The sequence below is a fragment of the Heliangelus exortis genome, chromosome 4 (assembly GCF_036169615.1).
Source record: "Heliangelus exortis chromosome 4, bHelExo1.hap1, whole genome shotgun sequence".
Lineage (NCBI taxonomy): Eukaryota > Metazoa > Chordata > Aves > Apodiformes > Trochilidae > Heliangelus > Heliangelus exortis.
This window is the reverse complement of record NC_092425.1, coordinates 43,665,924-43,692,821: the sequence shown is the minus strand read 5'-3', so window position 1 is coordinate 43,692,821 and position 26,898 is coordinate 43,665,924. Positions and strand designations below refer to the sequence as shown.

At 42.7% G+C, this 26,898-nt stretch overlaps 1 protein-coding gene across 4 annotated transcripts in view; it reads right to left on the bottom strand.

Moving 5' to 3' along the window:
- Nucleotides 1–26,482, bottom strand: part of BMP2K (BMP2 inducible kinase) — a 54,890-nt gene extending 28,408 nt beyond the window's left edge. Inside the window, exons 1-8 of one of the 4 annotated variants that reach the window (XM_071744231.1) lie at nt 26,051–26,180; nt 21,074–21,188; nt 6,114–6,232; nt 4,750–4,855; nt 3,057–3,199; nt 2,647–2,768; nt 1,630–1,711; nt 842–974 (exon numbers count right to left, since the gene is read on the bottom strand). In XM_071744231.1, the coding sequence (XP_071600332.1) occupies nt 842–974; nt 1,630–1,711; nt 2,647–2,768; nt 3,057–3,199; nt 4,750–4,855; nt 6,114–6,170 (643 nt within the window). In that variant the 5' untranslated portion in view covers nt 6,171–6,232; nt 21,074–21,188; nt 26,051–26,180. Of the gene's footprint in view, nt 1–841; nt 975–1,629; nt 1,712–2,646; nt 2,769–3,056; nt 3,200–4,749; nt 4,856–6,113; nt 6,233–14,311; nt 14,332–21,073; nt 21,189–26,050 lie in introns of those variants that run through there. The other 3 variants (XM_071744230.1, XM_071744229.1, XM_071744232.1) reach the window with 3 other exon arrangements.
- Between the last annotated feature and the right edge of the window lie 416 nt (nt 26,483–26,898).

Here is a 26,898-nt window from a genome sequence, read left to right as displayed (position 1 = left end):
AGCCTCTGAGCTTCTTGTCCCAGACTTTTCTTCAAACTTGTCAAACTTCAAACTTTTGCAAGAGTTCACATGTGACACTTCGGGTTGCAAAAACTTTCAGATTTTTCTGCTGTTTTAAATCTCATACTTACTATAAAATTACCCCCAGTGCAGTTCATATCAGTTCATCTATTTTTCTAAACTAAATTTGAACTTAAGATTCATCTAAGCACAACAGCACAGCTTGGACATAAAAACACTATTAAGAGCTGACATTTCATAGAGAAAATACACTTTAGAGCAAACAAGAACTATGAATAAATTAAGAGCTACTCTTAATTCCTCTTATCCCTTTGTGGTTTATGGCCATCTAAAAAACCCAACACCATGCATGCCTCCCAAAGAAAACAGAAAGGTCTTTTAACTCCAACAAAGCTGCTTCTGAATTGTGAGGTCTCTGCACTGTTTTATTCTGTTTCAATTCTGAAGTTACCATCAACTCATCCATTAAATGCTCAGCATACAGTATCTGATTTTAACACATCAGCTGTCCAGGAGAAAGCCTTCTTCATACTTCATTCACCTGTCTTACTTTTAGCACAATTTGAAATAACTTTTCTTGAGGCTTCTGAAATTCCTCTGTAGGCTGGCACCTGGGTTCTGTACCCTGTGGCACAGCCCTCCATCAAGCCATGGGACAAGCAAGCCTCCCTTCCATGGCAAGGGCAGGCACTGCAGGATGGATGGCACCAGGAGCAACACCCAGTGGTCACTCCAGAACCCATCCAAGTCACTGCATGCATCTTCTGGTTGCTATTTGATTTATGAGGCAGAAGAATTGCTGTGCTGCCCAGATACTTACTTATCAAACAGTGTATACTAGGCGAGTATCTGGAATTGTCTGGAATGGTAAAGCTTCCATCACAAATAGCAACTTGACTTTCTCCAAAGGGAAGTGAAAAGAAACAAAGTTTATACAGCAAGCAGCCAAGTGCCTGTGAAAAAAAAGCAAATACAAGCACTGTAAAGGGATCAGAGTCAGCCTCATACACACAAAAGCACCAACAAGAAACAAACTGCAAAGTTACAGCTGCTGCTTACAGTGTTAGGTAGAAACTGGTGTATGATGAAACACACAGTGGATGTGACAAGCTGGTACAGAAAGCAGCCCTAAAAAGGCTTCCCTTCCCACCAGCTCCTCAGTTAGACAAACTAACAAAATCAGAGCAGACTCCAAGAGCTGCATTCACACTGTCATATCCCCCAAGAGATACCACTAGTGTTTCTGCCCAATTCAACCTTTATTTACTTCACTGCACATCACCTATTAAAACCAATTTTCTTTACCACACTGACAAGAGGTTTCCAGGAAGAATCACTGGTAACTATCAGGCAGCAACTTCAGATGATAAAAAGGGAAAAAACTCTAAACCATGTCCCCCTTTCACTCAAAATAACCACCACACATCATTCATTTTATTTACAGAAGACCTCACTACTAAAAACCCTCCTGTCACATTCTACACTGCACAGCTGCACAATAGATTTCCTTTCAAACCATGAGTTTTTCCCTTAGCCAATGCTGATCTTAATTCCCTCCCAACACCTCTTAATTAGTTCCACACTCATAGCACCCAACTTCATGCTTACCCATATATCTGCCTTGGTAGTAACTGGTTTTCCTCCATAGAGATTGATCATTTCAGGAGCTCTGTAGGATAGTGTTGTATACCTAGCAGCATATCATGAAGAGGACATAGATGAGAAGTGTCCCTCAGAACTGAAAGATGTTTTCCTATATCTGCTATGCACACACCACTTCCAGAGATGCACTTGAACTGTTTTACACAATGCAAATCATGTATTGCATTTGCAGCACCACAGAGTGTACTTGGAGTAGCATCATAATACTATCATACACAACAAGAATAAATATAAATTCGGCAAAAATCCATTTTTAATTTCCCAGGATTGCACTTTTGCAAGATTGCATTTTGCTTAGGTACTGCAGTAATCACTCAATTGAAAGATACATTCAAGAGTCCTACAAGACTATATTGACATATGGAAAGATACAGAATGTAGATTTCAAAATACAACTAGTATCTCAAAAATAATTGCTCAACTGGTAGTAAAAGTATTTTTCAGAGTTGGAAAAAAAACCTGTATCACTTTATAACTTGAGAACAGTAGCCTATGCTTATTCCTCTGCAGTGCTTAGCCTGAAGGAGTAAAACCTAACTAATAAATGTTTTCAAGAGTGTGCTTGGAATCAACACAGATATTTTTCTGATCAGAGCATGAACATGGACTTTGATCTATAAATATGACTATGTAAATACTTAGCTCTTTTACCCTCATACCACTAAGATGTATTAAAATAGCACACATTTAAAATACTGAACTCTTAAAATTGCCAGTAACCAGACATTTTCTAACAATTTCAAAACAGCTTTATTCTTAAGAATTAGTTTTGCAAAAGCAATTTGTGAATAAACAGCAGAATGTTACCAAATGTTTCTACTGTTTCACTGTATGTCAATTATTAGTTGAAATTCAACCATTAAGTTCAATTAGTTCAATTTGTATTAATAAGATATAAGCACACTGCCCAGTGACACAACAATCCTTGCTTATGATAGAAAGGCTATTTAAAAAAGAACTTACTTTTTAATTTCTTCTTCAACCACATTAACACCATCTTTTTGAGGATTAAGGTACTTGTTAGTGGCACTGCCAAAATCACAGAGAACATAGTTCCCACTATCATTTAACAATATATTCTCCACCTTGAAAGGAAATCAACACACAAAACATTAGATGAAAATAATGGCATCCATTGCCAAGCTCATTGCTATGATGTATTCTCACACACAAACAACCAAAAAATCAGCTGTTAGCCCTGGCACAGGCAACAAGTGATGTCTTACAGTTCAGTCTCTCTCCTTACATCTCCACCAAGAGCGTGTGCTTCCCTAACTAGGGGTCAGCCTCTGTGAGATGCCTCCTGTGCTCACAATCCTCTTAAAGCAGACAACTGATTTTAATCTAGATGTTCCTTTTGATTCAGTTCATACCTTGAGGTCCCGGTGAACTATGGGTGTTTTGCACTGATGGAGCCTGGCAACAGCTTCACAGGTATCACAAAATATTCTCATCACTTCTGACTCAGTAAAACCTGTCTGCAGACGCTGGTTCATCTGGTTCACAACTTGCCCAGCTAAAGAAACAGCAAGTGGGTTTCATTTTTATGTTTTGTTAGTAACTGCTACCGTGCACATAAGTAAACACTTATTAATACACAAAAAATTTCCACAAATAAGATGCAAGATAGATTTCCAAAATTCCTGTGGAAATTACTGTCTCAAATAAAAAGAGTCCCTGTGACTGAAACCTTCCTGGGACAAACTGTCACAAAGCAGCACCCATAACACAAATGTGTTACCTAACAAGTGTCTTGTCTCTTGTGCTTAGATCCATAGCCAAAACTCTCTCTTTTATCTTTCTGGGAGACAAAAACAGAGAAAAAACAACCAAACAAAACCTTAACCTAGCCTTCAAGAAAGACCTCCCTTAACCACTTCATAGGTTTCTTCCTAAGCTGGGGAATCCATTCTTTCCCTGTTTCCTGAAATATTTTTACAAGATGATATCAGGCTCTTCCTACCAGAACGCTCACTAAAAGATGAAGCAAGGCTGATGCAGGGCCTCAGTGAGCATTCTGTTGGAACAAGGATGCTTTGAAAAAGAAATCATAAACACTGTCAAGTCATCTGACAATTGAAATCCACGTGGCTATTTTATATATAAACTTATAAGGTATAAATATTATATATATATAACTAAATACTACCAATTTGGAATCAGAAAAGATTTCCCGCAGGAGTATAGAAATTCACCCATACAAGCTGGATAGAGGGCCAAAGCTGTCACCAGCTTTCAAGTTCTCCTTATTCCTTTCCCAAACTGTACATCAAGGCTGTCTTTGGTGCCTTATGGCACTAAGTGTCATGCTTGCTGCTTCTACTGCAAATGGAAGGCATGTGAATCTCAACTGAGAGTGTACTTGGAGTACTCATTACAGACAACAGGGTGGCTTTTTGCTATAGTCTAGAAATATTTGCTTTGTACATGCAGCACTTGTTCTAACATCACCACCCATTTGGGTTAGCCAGCATCCTGCATTACAAGGCCAGTGCCCAGCTACCCCAAATTCCAGAGAAACTTCAGAAGTTAAGCCCAATGGGAAGTTTATTCTAATGCTTATGTGAGATGAGGGAAAAAATAATCCAGAAAGTACTTGCGTTAAGATATGGTTTGAAACAAAGTTACACTCTAAAGCAGATCCACAGGACTTTTTTTTTTTGGCCAGGATTACCAGCACTAATTGCACAATGCTTCTTTATAACAAGTCACCTGTCAGGTAAGAGTAAGGCATCTTTAATATTGCTATCTAAACCAAAAACAGCAGAGGAAGCACAGCAGTGAAAAGCTACACAAACTGCAGAACAATTTCATTTTATCCTTATACAACTTCCCTGTTTCTAATCAATTACAAAACACTGTGAAACTGACCTTGACATTTTCTCAGTGCCCAAGAGCTCAGTGCCAACAGCAACAACACAAACAGAAAAGCAAAAAGAACTAATTGGATTCCAGCTGTCAGATATGAAAATCCTTTGTATTAAAGGAACCATTCTATGCAAAAATCCCAGGTAATCACTACAGTTTCCCTGCATTTACTCTGAAATCCTCAGGGGTGTCTCTTACCTCGGCAGTACTCCATGAGAATGAGCACCTCCCAAACGTTATCACTGACTGAGTTAACAGCACAATCCAAATAGCACACAATATTCTTGTGCCCAGATAACTCCTTCTGAAAAAGAACACATTACACTTCAGCACAGAAAAAGTAAAAGCTACCAGACAGCCATTTATGATTACAAGTTAAATTAGTCCTTGTCTCACATCCACTGCTCTTGACAAAGTACCAGACACAGAACTTAAGCTGGTGGCTGCCAGCAATGTCAGAGCAGCTGCTGCACACCAACCACAATGCAATCATGCTCAGGAAAGAACATTTACTTGCTGCTTTATTGGACAGTGCAAACACATCCAAACTGCTGCACTCTAAAACAACATTGTGAAGCAGTCGTTGCTAGATATGTAGGAGATAAAGCTACTTGTGCCCATCCTAAGCTAAGAGGAAAACCAGTCTCTAACAGTTATTAAAAAGGTACCTGGAAAAAGTTGCAACTGTTGTAGTGTGAACTCTTACAGTTTTATGAAGTTACTACACACACAAGCAAGTTAAGGTGTCCCCAATGAAAAGAACAAAAGTTTAAGAGCCATTTTACATGCAGAATTAAGCAATGGTTATTTCACATCTGGCTATACAAGTGCTGTCAGCTGTACTGCAGAGGTGGTGTCTATGAGATGCCTTGAGGCTAACATAAAAGCACCTCATATCAGATAATGGAATAGGTGCTGCTATCATTAGAACATGTGTAAGCTTTAAGTATAGGGAGATGGGAGATAGCCTTCACAGTATCTGTTGGAAGGCATTAACAGATGCCCAGTCAGCAACTAATTTATTTTTCTTTTAATTACATTTCACTTCACCATAAACCCCAGAGTGCTTGACTAAGCCTTCTAGTTTCTCCTTCCTTTCTTCTCATCTGCTGGAAAACAACAGAAACTCTGATGATGCAGGGGAGTTCAGCTACACCCACATCAATTACCTCTGCAGCAGACTGCAACTTCAAGACCCTGCTTATGCCCACTCAGGATGACAACAGCTGCGGAAGCCACCAGCAGCATCATGCAGCTCTGTGGCACACAGAGGCCTTGAGAGCAAGTTACCACTGGGGAACTGGAAGAAATGACTTTCTGTTGGGAACCAGATGCACTGATCAAATTGACTGTGGTATTAAATAATTTTTTTCTAATTGCTTTAGAAGTTAACCATGCATCAACCCTAAACTCAGAATGAGTTTCTGAAACAAAGAGTGCAAAACCAGGGCCAAAAGATCAAAAGTAAAGGTGGTCTAGATGTGATTATCAGCAAAGAAGTATTTGATGTATGTATGTTACTAATTAATACATTACATACTTACAAATGATGGTCTTCTTACCATAATTGTGATTTCTCTCTTGCATATGTTGAGGTCTGGCACATTATTAACACACATTCTTTTCAGAGCACAACGTATCCCACCATGGGTACGCACGAGAAACACAGTTGAGAAGCCACCTGGAAAAAAAAATTACAAGCAATGAAGTTACTTGAGTTTGTTCCTCCTCTAGCCCACACCCTACATGCTAAGAAACGAATAAGGCATGTGAAAGGAATCATTACCCACAGAAACAAAGTGAAACAGCCTACCTAGCAAATGCTGAGGCCAGCCCAAGGGGAAAATTACTCTCTCCTGCTTTATCTGCCTTCTGTGAGCCTTAACCACTGCTGAAGGGTCCAGCACATGACATTAGCATCACCCCAAAGTTCACAGGCACAGCCTTCCCACCTCCTGCCAGCCATGCTCTCCTCCACTGCCTGCTGTCTGATGGGAAGCAGCTATCACCATGGGGACTTTCAACCAGTGCCAACCCTCAGGTATCAATCAGGACAGAAATATGTAAATTCAAATGATTAACTACCTTGATAATCAGGCAGCCAGTGGGAATGAACATGTCTCATGTTTCCAGACACAATCTGCAAGCAGTGTGTATCAAGTGAAATACACCTCATCTGACACAGGCCTCACATGCTGGAGCAAACGTGCACCTAGTAACCTACAACTGAAGCCAAGTTTCCTAATGAAACTGTGTTGAAGATTAGATATCTATTAGTTTCCTTTCAATTTAATTGCTCATTTAGCTAAATGAGATGCTAGCCTGTCAAGACAGAATTACTGCCATTTTTGATACAGCACCCAATGCTCAGCAAAATGATTATACTGATCCCAGTCCACACAGGGCCCTCCCCACACATGAACAGGACGATTGCTCTAAAGTTACTCAAATTCTAATACCAAACTCTACCTAGGGCTGCAGTGATCCTATAGTGCTCCTCCAATGCCAGCCTGGGGAGTTGTGTTAAGAATGTGCAAACCCTCATTAGTGGAGGATTTTTTGTATTAACTTCTCAAGAAAGAGACTGCATTTTAATGCACCAATACTCAACCAAAAATATAAAGCAACACTCAGGTAAAGCACAAAAATCTAACCATTAGAAGACAGAAATCACTTCTTGACTTTTTAATCAGTTTTATAGCCTTAAATCTCTGCGACTAGATGGAAGAGAGAGAACAAATTGCCACCTTTCAATTTTCCCTGGCAATTGTTTTTATGTAACCTGAGCAGACATGACAGGGTAAAAATCATCCCTAGCCAAGTAGCGAAAAAAAACCGAAATAATCGACAACTGCTCTTCTCGCCATTAGGTGGCAATATTACCTAATGCTTGAACCCTAGCAGAGCCGCTAAACCAGACCCATTCCCCAGCCTGCCAAAGAGCAGATGGGAGACCTGGAATAGTTTTCCATTAGTAAATACCACTGCTATAAAAGTCTGTTCAAAGAGCCAAGTGGCATAACTCTGAACAAACCCTGAAAAAGTATATTAATATTTACAGAAAAGATTCTGGGAATCTTCATCCAGCAAAACTCTGAACCACTAAACCTTAAACCTTTGGAATAATTTTTGATGTTAAACTTCTCACTGAATGCACTAAAGCGAGCAACAATCAGTACTATAAACATCCATAAAAACTCTTATTTAACTCTGCTGAGGGGAGAAGGAAGTGGTCTCGCCCCATCCAGAAACACAACTAGAAATCATGAGTAGTTGCTTGCCTGGAGACTCCACACTGCATGCAGGATGACCACAGCTACACCTGTATGGCCATCAGCATAGGACCTGGCACCTCACCAACATTTGCAGAAGCTGAAATTTTTTTCTTTTATCTCATGTCACTGAAGACAGAAAATATTTCTTTCCGCAACACAATGCATAAAAAAATATGTCATAAGCTATGGCACATAGAAAGATGACAGGAAGTCCCAGGCATTAAGTCACCATCTTTACACATTTTTGTTATTTACCACCCCTCATGACAATCCTGGTTGCCTTCTTTAATTCCTGACACAGTCAAGTCTCAAGTCCCCCCACAGCATCCTACATCCCCATCTTCCCACGGGCAAGAAATGCCACAGCAGGGCACAAGGTAGGAATGCTGGCACTGATTCACCAGCACCTGCTCCTCAGCCACTGGGCAGGGACACACAGCTTTGCCCATTTTTAGGATTTTCTATGAAAAGGCAACGTAGCTTTAGGTGGTCTGATTTATGACAGCACCAAAATGTACAGTACCTTTGTTAAAAATGGACAGAAAGGGCACAGGGACCAAGTGTAAAATCCTAGCAAAGTGATAGAGTGCTCAGGCTGCTGACAAGTTTGGGAATTCAATTACGTGCACCTCACTACCCTTAGTCCCTGTAACACCACAGGTAGGAGGCCCTTTAGTTCACTTGTCTGGAAATAGTTTTAGATACCATCTAAAAATTGCCACTAATGTATTCAAGACAACATACAAAAGGCTACCAGGCACGGAGCATAAAGTCACAATCTGCCCTTTTTTCTCCTTGGTTCCACAAGAATTCTTGAGAGGCCACAGAAAAAGCAACTACAGAAACCCTAAGGCCAGTAACAGAGTTTGCACTCAAGAGCTACCTATGGGGCTGCAGTTCTGAGGAGACTCACATGCAAAGCAAAAAAAGCATCACCCTGTAAGATGGCAGCAGCATGGTGCTCAGCCAGCCTGCACTGCCCCACATGATTTTTATAACATCCCCCAGCCTTGTGTGAACCAAGGAGGCTCTGCAGCTGGGCCACAACCACAGCTCACCCCTGTTGTTACTCACAGACCCTGTCACAAACAGCTAACAAGATGCTATCTTTCCTCTCAAAACACACACATCCTTCTCACTGTGTGCTGCACTCCTGGCATCGAGTGCTCTCTGCCCCTCTCCCAGATCTGGGATCTGTACTGGTATTGGCTGGGACAGAGCTGAACTTCTGCCCAGCAGCCTGTGTGTGGCTGTGTGCTGGGTTTGTGCTGGAAGCAGTGCTGAGAAGACACTGATGCTCCAGTCCCTGCTGAGCACCAGGGCCTCTGCTGCTCCCAGGGAGCAGATTCCAGATCTAAAACACTGCTCAGCAATAAAAGCTGGAGGAAGAAGGAGGAAGGGGGAGGATGTTTGCAGTGATGGTGTGTGTCTTCCCAAGCCACTGATCTGCAGGACACAGCCCTGTTTCCCAGGAGGTGGCTGCACACCTGCCTGGGTAGTGATGAGTAAATTCCCTCTTGTGCTTTGCTTGCATGCACAGCTTTTGCAATACCTATAAACTGTCCTGGTCTCAACCCATGACTTCAATCTTGCCCTTTCATTTCTCTGTCCCACTGGAGGTGAGTCCCAGGGGCTTCACGGGGCTCAGTTGCCATCTGGGGTTAAAGCACAAAAGACTTGCAGGAGCCAAGTCTCTTCAGGTCTTGCTGCTATGGAACTCAGAGCCTTAAATACTCAAAAGTTACACAGGAAAGTCATATTGCACAAGTCCCTTCCCTTGAAATCCTTGCTAAAAAGCCTTTCTTTAACATCTACAGTTATGCAAGTCCGTAGATATTTAACAAAACTAAAACCCTAAAGATTTGACAAGTAAAAACATTAAAAAGCTCAGGAAGCTGAAATTTAATTCACACCTTTCTTAGGTCATTTCATTCATCCTGAGCATTCACATTTGGGATTTGATTAACAAGCCACCTAGCAATGTTTCAGGTTTTTGTGGGCTTTTTTTTTTGCGTTGTTTTGTGGGAGACTTTTTAAACTAAATTATACATCAGCCACATGTTCTAGTCTGTTTTCTTCCCTATGCATATTAAGGTCAACCTTGAAAAATTTCATGGGCCTCAGTGTTCTATTTATGCTTTACCACGTTACATTCCTGAAACTCCAACCTGGAAGCAGCATAGCTGTCACAATGTTCAAAAAATATCCTATTTGCTTACTCAGATAGGAGAAAATAACAATCTTCCAGTACCTATACCATCTTTCAGATGGCTGACAATGGTTTTGTGAAGACAGATTATAACATTACCAGAGATACTTTGAGAAAAGTTATGCCTATTTCAGATATAGAGACAGTAAAATGTATATATATATAATTGAAATACATAGAAGCACCAAATGTTTCTTCAGCCAGTGAACCACTTGACTATAACTCAAACCTTAGCCACACAGTAGAACCTCATGAGCAGAAGGATTTTAGCTGTATAGTAACATGCAGTACCCACTATCCCTCATCTGTAAATGCTGAACCAGGAACAGGAGCTACTACAGTCACTCACAGAACCAGCAAGGTATAAAACCCTCCCTACAAGTGCAGGAAAACCTGGCTGCCAACCAAAGCCACAAGACTCCAGCATGCTCACTGCCCAGGAAGCACTGCATGGCGAGCTGCCTGCTGAATAAAGGCAGGACGAAATGACACTAATCATATATACACACATTTACATTTTTATATATGCTTGTGTGTGTGCATGTTTACAGTAAAGTCTCTTCCACAAGTCCTGGTCATGAGCACAAGGCTCGGACACAGCTCCAGCTGGAAGAGCACTTGACAGATGTTGCCTGCAAGCTCAAGAGTTCACTGCTTCCAAAACCCAGAGAGCAGAAATAGCTCACTTACTCCTAAAACAATTCACTTCTATGCACACACATTTTGGAGTTCAGTATTTATCCACTTGAAGAGTGAAGACAACACATTCCAAGGGACATACCACTGTTCCTTTCCCACTGCCCACACAAATTCCCAGAGTGGAACAGTCTGACTACCAAGGCTGGGTTAGACAAGAAGCACTGCTCACTTCCAACCAGCATCTGCTCTGAAGGCAGTGCTGGGAATCACAGCCCAGCAGGGCCTGAAGCACACCCAACCAAAGCAGCTCTGCTCTGCAGACCTCCACCTCCTGACCCTTAGCCCTGCCATCAGCAGCCACTCTCACCTCCCATTTGGTCCAACTCTGCAAAAAGCTTGGACAGAAGCACCTGAAACTACCTGGGGCATACAAGGACACTTCGAGTTACTAAAGTGCTCTGAATAGATTATTAAAGTCTGCTATAGATTTTTGTGAAACGTTTTCTAATTTAGTAACACCTATGCACAAGAGATGCCCAGGTGCCCAGCCAAGCAACAGCCAACCTGGTGCTCTTGTTGGGACAGAGGGAAACTGTTACATTGCAAAGCAGAGCATACAAACCCAAATGCACAAATCACTGTATTTTTTAGCCTTTTAAAAATAACTAACCCAACTGTAAAGTCACAACCAAAACCCACCAGCACCAGTGATGAAATTACGTACAAATATTTTCATCATGAAGCAATAGTGAAGCTTTAATCCCAGCAGACTTTACATCCTTAAGAGACTCCAATATGTCAACTATACTTTCTCTTAACACCACACATCTCAAATGCTTGCTACAATTAAAAAAAAAAGTTAACTCATGCAAATTTAATTGCTACACAACCTGCTACAGGAAGCTGCCCAGAAATGGGAGGAAATCCCCTCACAGCAACACAGGCAATAGGACACATGAGGAGGCAGAATACAAAGAAACATTTAAAATATCAGTCCCAAATCATCATGTTCTTTCAAATCTGAAGCAGTATTCCTATGGTATTGACCTCCAGAATTTTTCTTCACAGCAGTGATGCTATTATTCATCAAAAAGCCTTAGCAGGAATTCCTAGCCATCACCTCTGCAATGCTGTCATTCCCTTCTGGCCTGTAAGGAACAGGAAAGCAGCCTGAGATAGTCAATGCAGAGACATTTCAGCTGTTCCAGGGAATGCTCTACATTCTGAAAACCCTGTCCTCTGCTTTCCTCCCTTCCATCAAGCAACATCCCTCCCTCAAGGAAAAAATATCCAAGGTGAACAAGCCTAAAGCAGGCTTGTTCACCTGTGTGTATGTTTGGCATGTGTGTGTATGTTTGTGTGAGCAGCAATCTCAGATACCATTAATGGGCCTCTTAACAGGCAAGTTTCCATGGAGTCCAGGAGATGTCCTGCTTCTTGCTACAGCTAGCACTGTGACTTCTTTGTGAGACCCTCCCAGAGAGAAGCTTGGATCAAGCCCACCCATGCACTAAAGGACTTAATTCAGACACCTATTCTGCCATCCCCAGTATTAAGCACATTTTTTATAAATTATAACTGAATGAGGTGATACAAACTTCAGAAAATTGTTCTCTAGGCAAGAAACCTGTTGCAGTCAGCTAAGAGTCCTACTGTTCTGTGATGGACTGTCAAGTACATCTACTACAGACAACTTCAAATTTCAGTACTAACATTGTAGCTGCAGATGTGAGCAAATTTTGCCTAACAGCTGGCTGAGTGAGATGCTCAAACTTGGAACTAGCAAACAGCAAAAGGAACAAAACTCAGCCTCCTGTAGTAAAACAATCTTGCTACCCACCCTACATGCTTCTCATAGTATCCAGGTGATCTCCTATCCACAACTGAACACTACAATGACAGCACTGCTCCTGTGCCACCTCCAGACTTCCTGCCTCAGCTACTTTGCTTCCAGAGAAACAAAAAGAACCAATTTCTTGGTGCACGGAAATTAACAAACTATTCAACAGGAACACAGCTATGGAAAAAACACACACTTGCAACTCCTGCAATATTCTGCAAAGTTTAAGGAAGGTGAAACCACATTGACTGAATAGCTCATTTAATGGATTTTTTTCTGAAAAAAGCAATTTGATACACTCTGTAATACTTCTCATGCATTCAAGACAAAACATTGTATTTCCTACTGCAAAACTGATCCTTTTGTTACCTCATATTCCTGCTATAAGAAATATGAAAAACCCCTACATTTCCATTAGTCGCAAGGGATACTTTCATAATACTGTGTTATCACCTCCTCTTCCTTTTCACTGAAAATAAATTTAATGCATTCATCTGTAAAACTGTATTGAACAGATTCTTCTATTTAAGTCAATTAGCTACCTTATCTTAATTGGGAAGAGAGTACAGAGCATGACTTAACAGATCACCATCAGTTCAGTTGATTGTGAAGAGGAAAAGGTTAACCTCTTTCCACCTACAGATTCCAAGATCACATTGTAACAGAAATTACTTGAGAGTATTAACAGGTGCATTATCTATACTAACAGAAACTGAAAGTAGGAAATTATGGTAAAACCTGGAAACAAGTCCCAATGTACTGGCCTTCATTCACAAAGCCAGCTCTTAAACCTCTGGGGCTACACTGGCATGGAGACACTTGCTACTTGATTTATTAAAAACAGAATAAGACAGAATATAGGGGCGAGGGTTATGGATGGTTTATCTCACAAAAAAGAGCAAGAGCTTTCTTCTCACAGAAACAGGGCAAGTATTTATGTTTGAAGAGATTAATGCAGCCTGCTCCCAGCACTGGTGGGGACCAGGAAACACTTCAGCACAATGCAGTTATCAGCGTTATCTTATGCAGAGTACAGTACACAAACAGGAGAACCATTTGTTTACAGACACCTTGGTGAAAAAAGCTAAGCAGCATTCAGCTCAGCACCTTCTGGATTACTGCACATGGAGCCTCTTCCAGACTGAAAACAACAATGGATCTTCAAGGATCTTCAAGTTTAACTGAGAAGTACAGTAATGCAACCAATTCATTTATTTTCTTCATACTCTTTCCTCCTTTTTTTGCAGAAGTACTTCTTGCACACCCCAGTATACTTCAATAAACATGCTCTCTCTTTATAGAGCAGGATAGCGTTTTTAAAGCACGTTTCATTTGTACAAGCCTCCAAATTCTGTCAAGTCTTGATGCTGAGTTTACAATCCACAGTGTGTTACAATGAGAACTGTACCCTGTACTAACTTGGCATTTTCCAAACCTCTATAGCTGTCATAAACCAGTTCACGAATTAAAAGGGGGAAAAAAAAAAAGTTGAAGAAACAAAATCCACATTTCTGAAGTCAGCAGTGACAGCTGCTTGCAGAAGCAAGCAAGATTTTTCACCAAGATACAGAGCTTTGCATTCCAACTGTAAGCTTCAAGAACAAATAGAAACACACAAAACAGAACTCCACCAACCAGCCTGAACACTGCACTTCTTTTTGGTCTCAAACAAGACTGTTGAATAAACATTTATATAAGTGATTATAGTGTGTAATCTAGGCCGGATCAGTTAATTCAATTCCCTTTCACTGTGCCACTAAACCTCTAGTCCCTCAAACTTCAGCAGCCCAGACATACCATGTTACTCAAGGTGTAACCAAGGTGATGCCCTTAGGCAGGATATGCTTCCTGCCCAACTTTTTACAAGAAAGCTTATCAACTTGGCCAAGACATTGCTAAGACATGTGTAATGAGCATCCACTAGCACACTGTGGAGGAAAAAAAGAAATTAAAAAGAAAAAAACCTCAGAAAACCAAACCATCAACAACAACAAAAAACCCCAAACCAAACCAAAACCAACTGCTGTTTCAATTTTTTTGGTATCTTCAACAAGTGGGAAATGTTCCCCCCCATCTTTCTTGAATTTGTTTGTTCACTGAATTCAGCTCCATCTGTAGTTTACTCTGAATTGACACCAGAGGGAGTTTGACAAGCAGAACGATGGCATTATCTGTGAGTACAGACCAGACAAGAAAATGAAGTTAGTCATTCTACAGCACTGAGGCTATGATCAGTAGAACCCATTAATTAAATTCATTTTATAGACCGATGTTGGATGTCATTTGCTAAAGCATTTTTAAAGCACTCAGTTCGTTTTTAAAAACTTGGTTTGAAGTCCAGTATAATAAACAAACATCTAAATAAAATACAGTTACAGAATGGTCAAATCAGTGGGTGCAGATACATTATACACCTAGTATGGAAGCACTGCAACTTTTTTGGATCTATACTCCATTTCCATACTAAACGGCTACCACACAATTAAAAAATAACACCACTTCTTTAACTAACCCTTATTTGCTCTGCAGTTTGTTTTTCATTTTCCTTGAAATCACTATTTTAATTGCGATTTAAATATGCAAGCATAAGAATCCAAAGCAGAGAAAGTAAGAGAATGGATTTAACCTCACACATGAATAACTCAGCCACTGAATACCACAAAGCACAGAAACAAGGCAAAGCATAAGGTTCCCAGCCCCAGCAAAATGGCTGGTTCTACAGCATCTTGGAGAAGTGCCATGTTTCATTGCAACAGAAACAAAAGAGTCACCAGGCCATGCAGAGATAAACCAAGCAATTCATAATGCTAGAAGCATTTCAGACTAGGGCAGATGTCACAGGAAGATCCTCTGGGTTGCTGTTTCTCTAAGGCATCATACACCTACTGAATTCACAAGATGGAACCAAAAGGTAATACTGCAAATTCAAAACAAGATGGAAGAAACTTGCAGACATCTACATGACTAAAGTATCTGCAGGTTTCCTGTGATGAGCTCCTGTGTGACTACACTGCTTTCAGAACTACCATAACAAGCTAAGCTCTCTTCTGAGTACCTAAGGACTCTCCCAATAGGTCATTCTGAGACCAAATAATCCTCCTGCTCCTTTCATGAGCTCTCATTCAGTAAAAGAGGAATGAGATGACACAAGTGACAACTCCTCTAAACAGAACTCAAGGTGAAGGTCTCAACTCTACATGTACAGACCACTCTACTGAGCTACTGGGGACAGACAGCTGGGCTCCAGTTACCTCATTTCAGGACGTTTCATTTTTTGTTTTGTTTTCAGCAAGTTTGCTGTCCTGCACATCATGCACACAACTAACCGATCCCTTATCTAAAACTGACATGACAAACTTCATTCATGCTTCCTCTTCTGGTCTCATGGAACATTTGCCATATTCAAGTCAGGTCCTTATTCACGTCTAAGTCAGAGTAATTGCAATCTTTGTGATCTTATAACCTTTAATCCTCTATTTGCTCTACATCTGAGACAAAGTTCAAAACCAAAGTACTAAGAGCAATCACACCGCTGTGATCCAAAAGCACCTGGTTCTGCCAGAGTTCTTAAATAACACAAACCAACTCCAGGCACATTTTGCAGTTAGACAAAGATTAGCTCCAAGTTTTGTTCCTCCAAAGCTTGTTGCTCCAAAGAAACAACTGCTTTCATAGAGCTTCATTAAAGTCATTTAGTAATAACCCAAAACGAAAAAGGCAAAAATGTTTAACAACACTCTTACTAAATAAAAGCACATTCAGTTTTTCAGCCTACAGGAATTGCAGAAGAATATCAGAATACATCATATTAATCACTGATTTTGAAAATTATATTTTATTTTATAAGAAAAGTGGCAAAATGCTGCCAGGAAAGGACAACTCATTAAAATTGCTACTGAAAGAAAAGATGCACAGACAGATATAACAATCCAAGCAAACAAACAAAAAAGAGGAAAAATGAACCAGTAAAGAGAACAAGAACTCATTCTCACATGATCGTTTCTTCAGTATTTCTACCATTTGCTGCATCAGGAGTAGCTAGACAGGAAGCTAAGGAAAGTCTGTCACCCCTTTATGGGGAACACTGCAGGTTAGCATGAGTCCTCAGTTCCACAACACAGGTGTTTGTAACATCTGCTTCCACGGTGCTCAAAAGCAATGCAGCAGTAACTTATCTTTTGCTACTCAAACCAAAATATTTCCCATTCAATTAAAACAGATCCCTGGGACTATTTATTTTATTTCCAGTTGTTAACTTGTACTTCTATGTGCATTTTCCTCCACCATGCTTCTGTTCAGAGACCCAAGGTTCACAACCAACCCCACCCAGACCCAAGACACTGCTACCAGCAGCAGGTAGCTAACCTAGACAAGTATGCACAAGGATGCATGAATCAGGAGAGGAAGGGAAAGGCTCCTGCCTTAACCATGACAGTCAAGAGTCTGAAACCCATTCCCAAGACAAGCAGGAGAAGAGGAATTCATCTTCCTTCCCTGTCAGCAGCTAGACAACGATGAGGAGAAAAACCAGCCCAGTCCTTCAAGAGAGCAGCAGTGTCACGTTCACTGCCCAAACCTGAGCTGGAGAGGAAAGGACAGGACATCTCAACCACAGCAGAGCAACAGACTAGAGATGACATGACCTGTGTCAGAGTACTGCTGCTTGGCATCACTGGAATCTGCAAACCAGCCCCAGAATTTCAGCTTAAGGTATTAGGAATAGGGGAATATCCCCAACATGTCAGGAAGTATCATCAGCTTTTAAGATAAGCATATGAAAAGACATATGGAAAACCTTCCATTCCAAAACAGATGCCTGCAAACCCAACAGCTTCTGAGGAAAAGGACAGTATCTCAAGCACCCAAGTTACAAGTAGGTGACTGACCACATCTGTGCTCCTGGTTATTCCCAAATGCAGAATAAAATCTGTTCAGCAGCAGCACTTTGGCAGACAGAGCACTCAGTGTCACTTAACTCTGCTTACAAACAGCAACTCATTCCACTGTGGTATCCTACCTGCCTAGACTGTTAAGGAGGCAAAAATAGCCACAACAGTGACTACAGAGTCCCCAGGTTAAGAAATTAATCACTTTCAAGAATGAAGACTGAAAAAGAACCAAAGCCATGCCAGAGAGAAAGAGCAGGACCTGCTTACCTCCAACACTCTGTGTGAAGTGTACAGGGCAAGCAGCAAGACATTCATCAGGCAGCATGTGTGCACACATTTACAGCTAAAACCACCCAACATCTGCATCTAAAAAGATGTCTCAGTTCACACAATTACTGTGTATACATTGAAGGATGCTCATTCTTCCCAAATGCAGAAAGAACACAAAGCCTGCAACTACTCTGCTGGGTAGAGACAGAGTGCCAGCTCTGGCACTGGCTGCAGGTCCCCAAGCACAGAACTGTACAGATCCTGTGCCCATTACATGGGTAATGACAGCTTAGTGACAGCTCTGACACTACCCTAGCAAAAGTCCAGAGAAATAAACACCCTCTTCCCAGAATCACTGGTTTCCAGTTAACACCTGTCTGAAAATGAATTATACTTTCATTGGAAAAAAAAGTTTCTTTTCTGTGTTGACATGCAAAATACCAGAACTTAATTAAAAAAAAAAAAAAAGAAAGAAAAAAAAAGGAAAAAAGCAACTTTCAGTTGAAGCAACAAAACACACCCCCAAAGTGAGATCTTGTGCAGCTTCTTTTAAAGCCAGGCCAAGGCTTTCAAAGACAAAGCTAATATCTCCTCTATTATTACATGCTGCCTTACCCCTTGAGGGTGTCCGGGAGTTTCATAATAAAAACACCTGCACACACACACCCCTTTTTAATTACTGCTGCAACATTAGCATGCTTTATCAAAATGTCTCCACAAGAAAAAAAGCAAGTAGATGGCACATACATTTGTTACATCTGTCTTTTGTCAAAATTTGGCAAAAGAAAGATGGGTTGAGTTTGTGCATCATATTAACTTGATACTGCTATAAATCAAGTTGCTTCTCCTATATAACCATCTGACTCTTGGCCTTGCTCCTAAAATCTTTGCTCAGAATTACTAGATTTCAAAGTACTTGCTCAGTATTTAACTACTTCTGGGCACAGAAAAGTTAAATTGATAAAGCTCTTGAAAAAGAATGGAGTGATTATGAGCAGGTAAGAGAGGGACAGTATTACATGTTCATGTACCTTGCAATGCAGAGAGCAGAGTCCTTATGGGATACAAAGACCCATAACTCAGCAATCAAAGAGCATGAGACCACATGTCCATATGAGCTGAACTTGATCTCAGCTGTACAATAGACACCTTTGTCAGCCTACAGATGTTACTTTCTAACCCAGCCTAACCTGTTATTTTCTCCATTTACAAAGAGGCAGCACACAGATCTCTGGAGAGCACAGTGAGAATGGCTGTTCTGCCAGGGCACCACCAAGGTTCAGTTAGTACACCAGTTATCTAACAGAAAGCACTCAGTTTGTGCACTACATGACATAAAAACCATAATTTTACCTGCATATCCTTGCAAGCCTAGGATCACATGCAAATACCCTAACTGCTTCCTGGTTTGTTTTCTTTTTTATGGCACAGAATATAGCTACATCCTGTAACAAGCAAAACAATGCTCTTGTTTCAAGTTACTAGGTGCCTTTGTTAGACTTGAAAAGCCTGGAGATAAATCACTACTGCACTACAGCATAGGCTCCCCATCTTTCATTACCCACAGATCAAACTTGGTTCAGCATCTCAGCACCTGCCACTCTGAAACAACACCTGAAGTAAGGCCTGCTACTGGGACTGCACAAGAACTTCACATGCACTATTTTACACACATAGCCAAAACAAAAATCAGGGAGTTTCAAGTATTCACACTGCTTTTTTCCCCCCCACCCCCGTCCTCCCTTTATCTTTTAAATTTGAACGAACCATTTCTGCTGCTCAAATATTAGCAAAGCAGAACTGTGTGAGAATAACAGGCTTGACCTTTACAGTCATGTGTGAACAAAGATTCAGTAATGTTACACTCTGAAAAAAAAAAAATCAACATGATCACTCCCAACTCTAATCTGACAAGGTACCTTTCCAGACAACCTTCCAGCTCACAATCCACCTGAAGAACTGAGCTGGATTCCAGCTGGAAATAAACCAGTGACTACTGCAGAGTGACAAGTCACATGCTACATAACCACTGAAGCAACTAAGAGAAGCAATCCTGGGCATGTCAGCTTGCCACGTATGAGGAGACTGCCATGCCAGGCAGAGATGACAGACGTGAGCCTGCCACCAAAAGAAGCTCTCCCACTGCACAATCAGAACCTCAGAGTTAAAGTGCCAAACGCTCCGAAGTACTGAACTTACCAGATCCCTTACAACAGCACTTCTCTTTATTTGCCTCTTCAGAACAAAGCAGCAGCAATCAAGTCACTTCACAAGAGAAAGCAGAGCCTGCTCTGCAGCAGCATGGTTAAAAATTTATACAAGCTGCCAGAGTTGCAAATCCCCAGCATAACATAAAGACCTAAAAATCAGGGTAAGAAAGGTTAATTGAAACAAGGCTTTACAGAGCACCCTAGAAGAACCGCCTTATGCACATCAGAAAGTTCTTCTATTTGGATTACTAACTGAACTGCTGTTGCTAGAGATACATAAGGTAGAAAAAAACACCCACAACACAAGGCTATACTAATTGTAGGATTGATTTTGAAAAAAACCTCTTTCCTGGACAATAAGCAATTCAAGCTGTACCATAGCTGTGATGCTGACCAAATGTTAGAACACTCCTTCCCCTAGAAAATTAATTGAAGAACCTCCAGAAAAAAATTTGCACTAAAAATTAAACAGCATGACAATCTGCAAACACAGAGCACAAGACCTAACAAAACAGGACTTGGATTTCTCTGCATTATGGTGCTCGTTTTATTAGGCCCCAGCTGGAACAATATAAAAATAAAAGAGCAACTGAATAATAAATGTCACAAAGTATTTGAGAAGACTGCACGCTTGATTTAAGTAGGACGACAGAGCTTGCAAGAAGCTTGCTCTTTCACTAGTGTGCCAGTAATGAATCCAAGAGGTTACAGTGCAAGATGGACTGTAAAAGAAAGGAGAATCAATTTCCAATTTCATAAAGGGAAGATTTGAGGTTTTCACTTGTCCTTCCTTTTGAGAAAGTTCCTCTTCACACATATTTAGTAAGATATTTAAAGCAACCAAAACAAATACTCTGTATTATAAAAGCATTAACCAATTAACTTAAAAGCAATCACCACTTGAGTGGCTTTTTAGAAAAACAACAGGTTCCTTAGATACAGCACCAGAGGGCTTAACACCACACAGCTTCAAACTCACCATTTTATCAGCTGGAACAATAAAAAACCAGTGTAACCACTATCGCTCCTCTTTCCACACATACTAGGGCAGAGGAAATAGAGCAAGTTAAAGCACAAGAGCAGCAACGTGTCATGTTCAGCCTCTCCTATCCAAAGTCTCCCGACACAGAGGAACACAGAGAAGCACAAGGAGCAACCTATTGCCTTTTCTAAGCAGTGACATTACATACCAGAGGTTCACATCCAGTTTGGGTGCTTCTGGCAGCAACCTGCACAGGGTTTCACCCAGCTTCTTCCTCGTAAGCCTCCAGCATCTCACCTCCACTTTCACAAGCAATGCACTTGCTGGTGGGAGGGTTAAAAGCATCTTAATTAATGACAAAAGAGTTCTGTTTCCTCTAAATACAGGCAGCCTAGTCCTTCCCCAAAGGCCAAGTGTTTCAGATCATCATCTCTGTGTGACATATTTACAGCACAATACAACATTCCTCATCCGTAGCCAGGGCTAACATCTGTATCACAGGCAAGCTAATTATTGGTTAATCCTGTGAAATCCAGTTCAGTAAAGCTCACTCACAGACAGATTAGCATTCCCAGTGTGTGACCAAAAAAAAAAAAAAAAAAACCAACAACAACAAAACCACCAAAACAGAACACACACACACACAAAACCCAAAACCCAAACAAAAAAAAACCAACCCTCATGCTTGTTTCTAAGACACTGCTTCTTTTACTTCAAGGCTCTTTGCTGAAGATGACTCCAAGTCCAGTGGCACTGGCCCAGTATATATGTTTACCTGATGGTACCTGCTAGGCACATCATGCTTTTATCATGCAGAGTACCCCATCAGAACATGCAAGCTCTAACCCTCCCTCTTACAAGTAAAAACCCCAAGTGCCCTAAGCTTTGCTTCCAACCATCTCCCTTCTTTCAATAAGGGAACAAGTCCCAGCTCATTTCTTTGAAGCACTTCTAGCTTAATGAACCAGGAGAGGTATAGATTTCTGCCTCTCTGTTGGAGAATTTACAGTGGGGTTAAACATTAAGGCTGTGCCCTTAAACCCAGGTGGAGAGTCAGGGCAGGGACCGAGAGCAGGGTACCACTGCCTGACACAGAGTTACCCCATTTCTCTACTGGGCTATAAATAGTATAATTAAGAAATCAAGAAGTGTCCAGATAGGGTACTAATTGTCCTGGACAAGCCTGAAGGAGTCCTTGAAACTGGGGTATTTTCAACACCAGATCAAGACATGCAGGACACTGGATGACAGCTTATTTGCTATACCAAAGGGGGGAAAAACACTACATAGTATTACCTTTTTTTTTTTTTCTCTTCGCCCCCTCCCCCCCCTTTTTTTTGGGGTAATAAGATGCAACAGCACATGCCCCACAGCTCCATTAATCAATTCCATGTAGAAAACAATGAAAGGAGTATTGATGAAAGAGTCTAGTGCACATTTCTATTCTTGTTTTTAGACATCCATAACTGTCTCTGCTTGCTGCAGACATTATCTGCACACATTAAAAACATATCTACACACTACACTTCAACTAAATATTTAGCATGCCCACTCTGGTCTGCTCATGGCACAAAGACAACTTCCAACCTGGAAAAGTCTTCATTCAACTTAAACACCAAGTCCTGCCAAGCAATCAAGGCAATAGGACAACCAAGTACCTTCTGACACCCACTAAGAGTCTCTAGAAAAATCAGTTTCACTGCAGTTCTTACACTTCAACAACTCCTTTCAGTTTAACTCAATGCAAACAATGAAGCAGTATTACCCCCATGCCAAGCCACAGCTTTTACCTCCTCCTTATCTAACTTTGGCAAGCTGCTAATTTTCACTTTCCTTTTCACTCCTCATATCACAAACTGCTTTGCACTAACATTCTACATCTACATCTAAAAGGATGTTTAACACTTTGTCATGTCCAGTTTATTGCAGCTTCTGAACTAGAAAGTCTTTTTGCAATACTGGAGTCACCATAACTGGAGTTCCCTGAACAACATCTGTAACTCTGAACAAAGAATCCTCTACATTTTGGTCAGATTTAACTTTTCAAACTTCATCTGCATTGCACACGTTCTTGTTCAACAAAACTACATACAGAGAAGGCCTTCACTCTACCTGTATCAGGCATTTATTTCATGTACTTCTATCATCCCCTCAAAATGGATAAGAACTCTTTTCCTATCAAATCTTATGCCAAATTCATTGTTCCCCCCTCATCTCCAAGAACTTAACCTTAAAGACAAATACCTGCATCCAATAACATCCTGACCATTGGGTTATGAAGGCTAAGCTGTCACCAGAAGAGAGGTGTGCTTAAAAAAACAACAAAAAATCCCATCCAACAGCCTAATAGCTACAGCTCTCCAACCTTTATACCTACTTTGCTACAAAAGGAGGCAGTTGCTTTAGAAAGCATTACATGCAAAAAACCATAGATTAGAATGTGACATACTTCTGCCTTTAAAATACTGCAAGAAAAGAACATTGCCAAAAACTACAGAAAATCACTTTGAGGGCAACAAGACAACATGGGGAACCTACCAAGAATCTACTGCAGCCCAACCATATAGTTGAATTTCAGACTTTTGGCATCACTACTGCCAGTCACTCTGGCTACTGGTGGCCTGAGTCCTCTGCAAAACCAAGAGCCAGCTTCCTAAGACAAGACAGATACAGAACATGGAAGGGGTATATGAGGAGGGGTGGTAGTGGTGTTTAAAGAGTTTGCACCCCAAATACATATAATGCTGTTAATTCTAACAAAAAATTTAAAAAGACCATCTCTACCACACCATTGCTAGCAGAACATTACATATTCAGTCTGAAATAGGCTTAAGTTCATTGCATTCATTAATTTATTAGCAATGCTTTGTGTTACACAACCTAAAACTCTATGAGCCTCTTAAAGTAACTTGTACATGGTATTTCATCAGCACTGAGTAACAGGACCTACCAGGCAATCCTAAGACCCTCTGTAAAACTGTGTTTTGAAAAGAAGACTGTGTTCATGAAAGAAGACATTCCTTATGTACACACACTAGAAAAAAAAAAGTTTGTTCCCCCCCACCCCCACAAGGAAGAGGATTATCAAGCAGGGGATTTATAAAGTGTTAAATATTAATAATAGATTGCAATATGGCTAACATCCATATCATGCAATTACCCAGTATTAATTGTTACTAAGTCAAGGGAAATCCTGACAGTCAGCAAGTAATTTGTAGATAAAAAGCAACCTTCTCATTCATAAACTGTTGTGGTCAGTAAGAAGCCCTGGCATCCCACTTGAACCCTTCCCACCCATCACCACGGGGCACACAACTGCTCCCCACACAGCCCTGTGAACCCAGCTGCTTCCCGACAGCCAGGGAGTTGTAAGAGGATCCTTCCCCACCTCCCTCACTTCTTCCCTGCTACCTCAACCACCCCACACCACCTGTTATTTTCTTCTCCAAGCCTTTTTGGGTCCCCCCTACTGAACAGCTGGGGTGTTGGGTTAGAAGACTGTTCCCAAGATGCAGCAGATTTACACTTCCCTGACTCTTAGGAGTTACAGTCCTAGGCCACATAAAAGCTGTAAAAGACTTTCTGCTTCACTCTCAAAAGTAAGGAAGCCAATTTGCACTGCTCAGCTGCTAAAATTTGTACCCCCACTGCCTCCAAGGGCTATGAATTTGTTTCTGCAAGCTAAAAAAAGGAGGAAAAAAAGCTATATGTAGTGGCTCTTCAAAGAGCACACGATGAAAAAACTTCATATAAGATGCTAAACTCAACTAAGCGCCATTTTTTCCCCTTTGAACTATGTGTATGGTTTGTGGTACCACCTCGATTTGTTCAGGAGGCTATTTCCCTAATTTTTTAGGAAGTCTCTATCCTGCAACCAGCCCTGCAGAGAAAGCACCTTCTGTCAGATCACAATGACTTTGAAGGAGCCCTCAGCAAGGACCTCTCATATTTTAAATGCAAACAGATATGCAGTTGGCTAGGCCCTGACCTCATTTTCATCAGCCAAAGACACAACACTGCATTCTAAATATTAAGTACCAATTCTACTACACTATTAAAACTTTTCCAGACAACAATAAAAATTAATACCACCTATGTGCTTCTATTTTAAATAGTAACTGAATGTGCTTGTTAAAACTGTATCTTAAATCTTCATCAAGTAATGAAAGTTTACAAGTACATCTATGCATAAAGTAGCCTACACAATACACAGACAAAAAAAGAAAAAAACAAAGATAAATTATTTCACCCACAACATCCCAAGCAGTGTGCTGTAATGCTGTGAAATTCAGTAACTATGAAGCATGCAGGACGGGTCCTGGGCTCAGTGGCCTAGGAAGTGAATTAAATTTCATACAGCACCGGCTGGTACCAACTGGGAGGCAGAACCCGGCACCGGTTCCCCGCCGCTCCCAGTACAACCGGGTTGTTAGCACCGTGCCCCGGGCAGGGGCTGTGCCAGCAGCACCGCTCGGGACCCCCGGCCAATGCCACGGCCCCCCGAGTGCATGCAGCCCTTCCACAAGACCCAATGGAGCTCCAACCACACCAAGCCCAAGTTAGAGACCAGAACGAGAAGCCAAGTTCCCTGCAACAAGGGGAGGACAGCGGCTCCCGACAGCAGAAGTTGTTAGTGCTGCAACTTCACTCGTGACCCAGAAATCCACGGCATTCCACCAAGGAAGATCAGGGCTTTTATTCTGGGTGCGGGTGTTCCGTTCTGGTTTTTTATTTTTGTTTTACGGGCAAAACCCCACCACAGGCTGACACCGCCCTGTTCGGCGGCACCGGCCGCACCATCCCCAGACCCAGCCGAGGTGACCCGGTGATCCCCCAGCCCCACCAGCAGCCCGGGCTGGCTCGGACACCAAGTATCGGTTTACTCACGGTATGCCAGGAGACTCCTAGCGAGCCCCGGGCACCGGCCGAAACATTAAAAAAACAAACGAAAACAAAAAAAACCCCAAACCAGAAGCCCCAACCCCAAAGCCCCTGAGCCGGCTGACGGCGGGGAAGCAGCTGCTGGGGGGCGGGAGCGGGCGGTGGCGGGGGGCCCGTCCGGGCAGGGAGCGGGGCAGCGGGCCCCCGCCTCGCCCCGCGGCCGCGCTCGGCCTCCGCCGCTCCTTCCCCTGTCCCAGGGGCACCCGGCACGGCCCGGCCCGGCGCGTCCCCTCACCCCCGGTACCTTCCGCCAGCAGCTCCTCGGGAGTCACTTGGTACCGCCCCACGGCCAGCACCTTGCCCAAGGCGACGCCGCTCCCCCCGCCGCCGCCGGAGCCCACGCTCGCCGTCCCGCCGCCGCCGCCGCCGCTCCCCTCGGACTTGGGCATCCGAGAAAACTTCTTCATGGCGAGCGGTGGCCCCGCAGGGCCGGGTACCGGGCGGCCGAGGAAAAAGCCGCCGGGGTCACGGCGAAGCCTGAGGCGAGGGGCGGCCGCTGACCCAATAGCTGCCGGCGCGGGGATGGGGATGCCCCGCTTCACATGCCGGCCGCGGCCCCCACCCCTCTGCTCCTCGCCAGCCGCCACCACCGGCTCCCTGAGGAGGAGGAGAAGGAGGAGGAGGAGGGAAAAGGAGGAAGGGGGCGGGCACAGCCCGGCCGCAGCCCCGCGGCGGCGGGACGGGGATGAGGGGGGGCGGAGAACCCGCCTGGCCCCTGCGCCGCGGCACTGCGCCTGCGCGGCCTCGCGGCCACACCCCTCCCTCAGGCGGTGCGCGGCGGGGCGGGCGGGGTCCCTCACGGAACCCACTGCCCCGAGCTGGGCACCCATGGCCCCGGGTACACACCCACCGCCCCGGGTAGGGCACCCATAGCCCGGGTACACACCCACCGCCCCGGGTAGGGCACCCATAGCCCGGGTACACACCCACCGCGCCCCGAGCAGGGCACCCAGCACCCTGGGTAGGGCACCCACCGCCCCGGTCAGGACACCCGCCGCACCGCGCCAGTCAGGAGAGGGATGTACCCTCAGGATGGGGCCTGTGGAGGGGCACAGCCCGGCCCTAGTGAAGCACCGCGGGGGCACAGCAGGC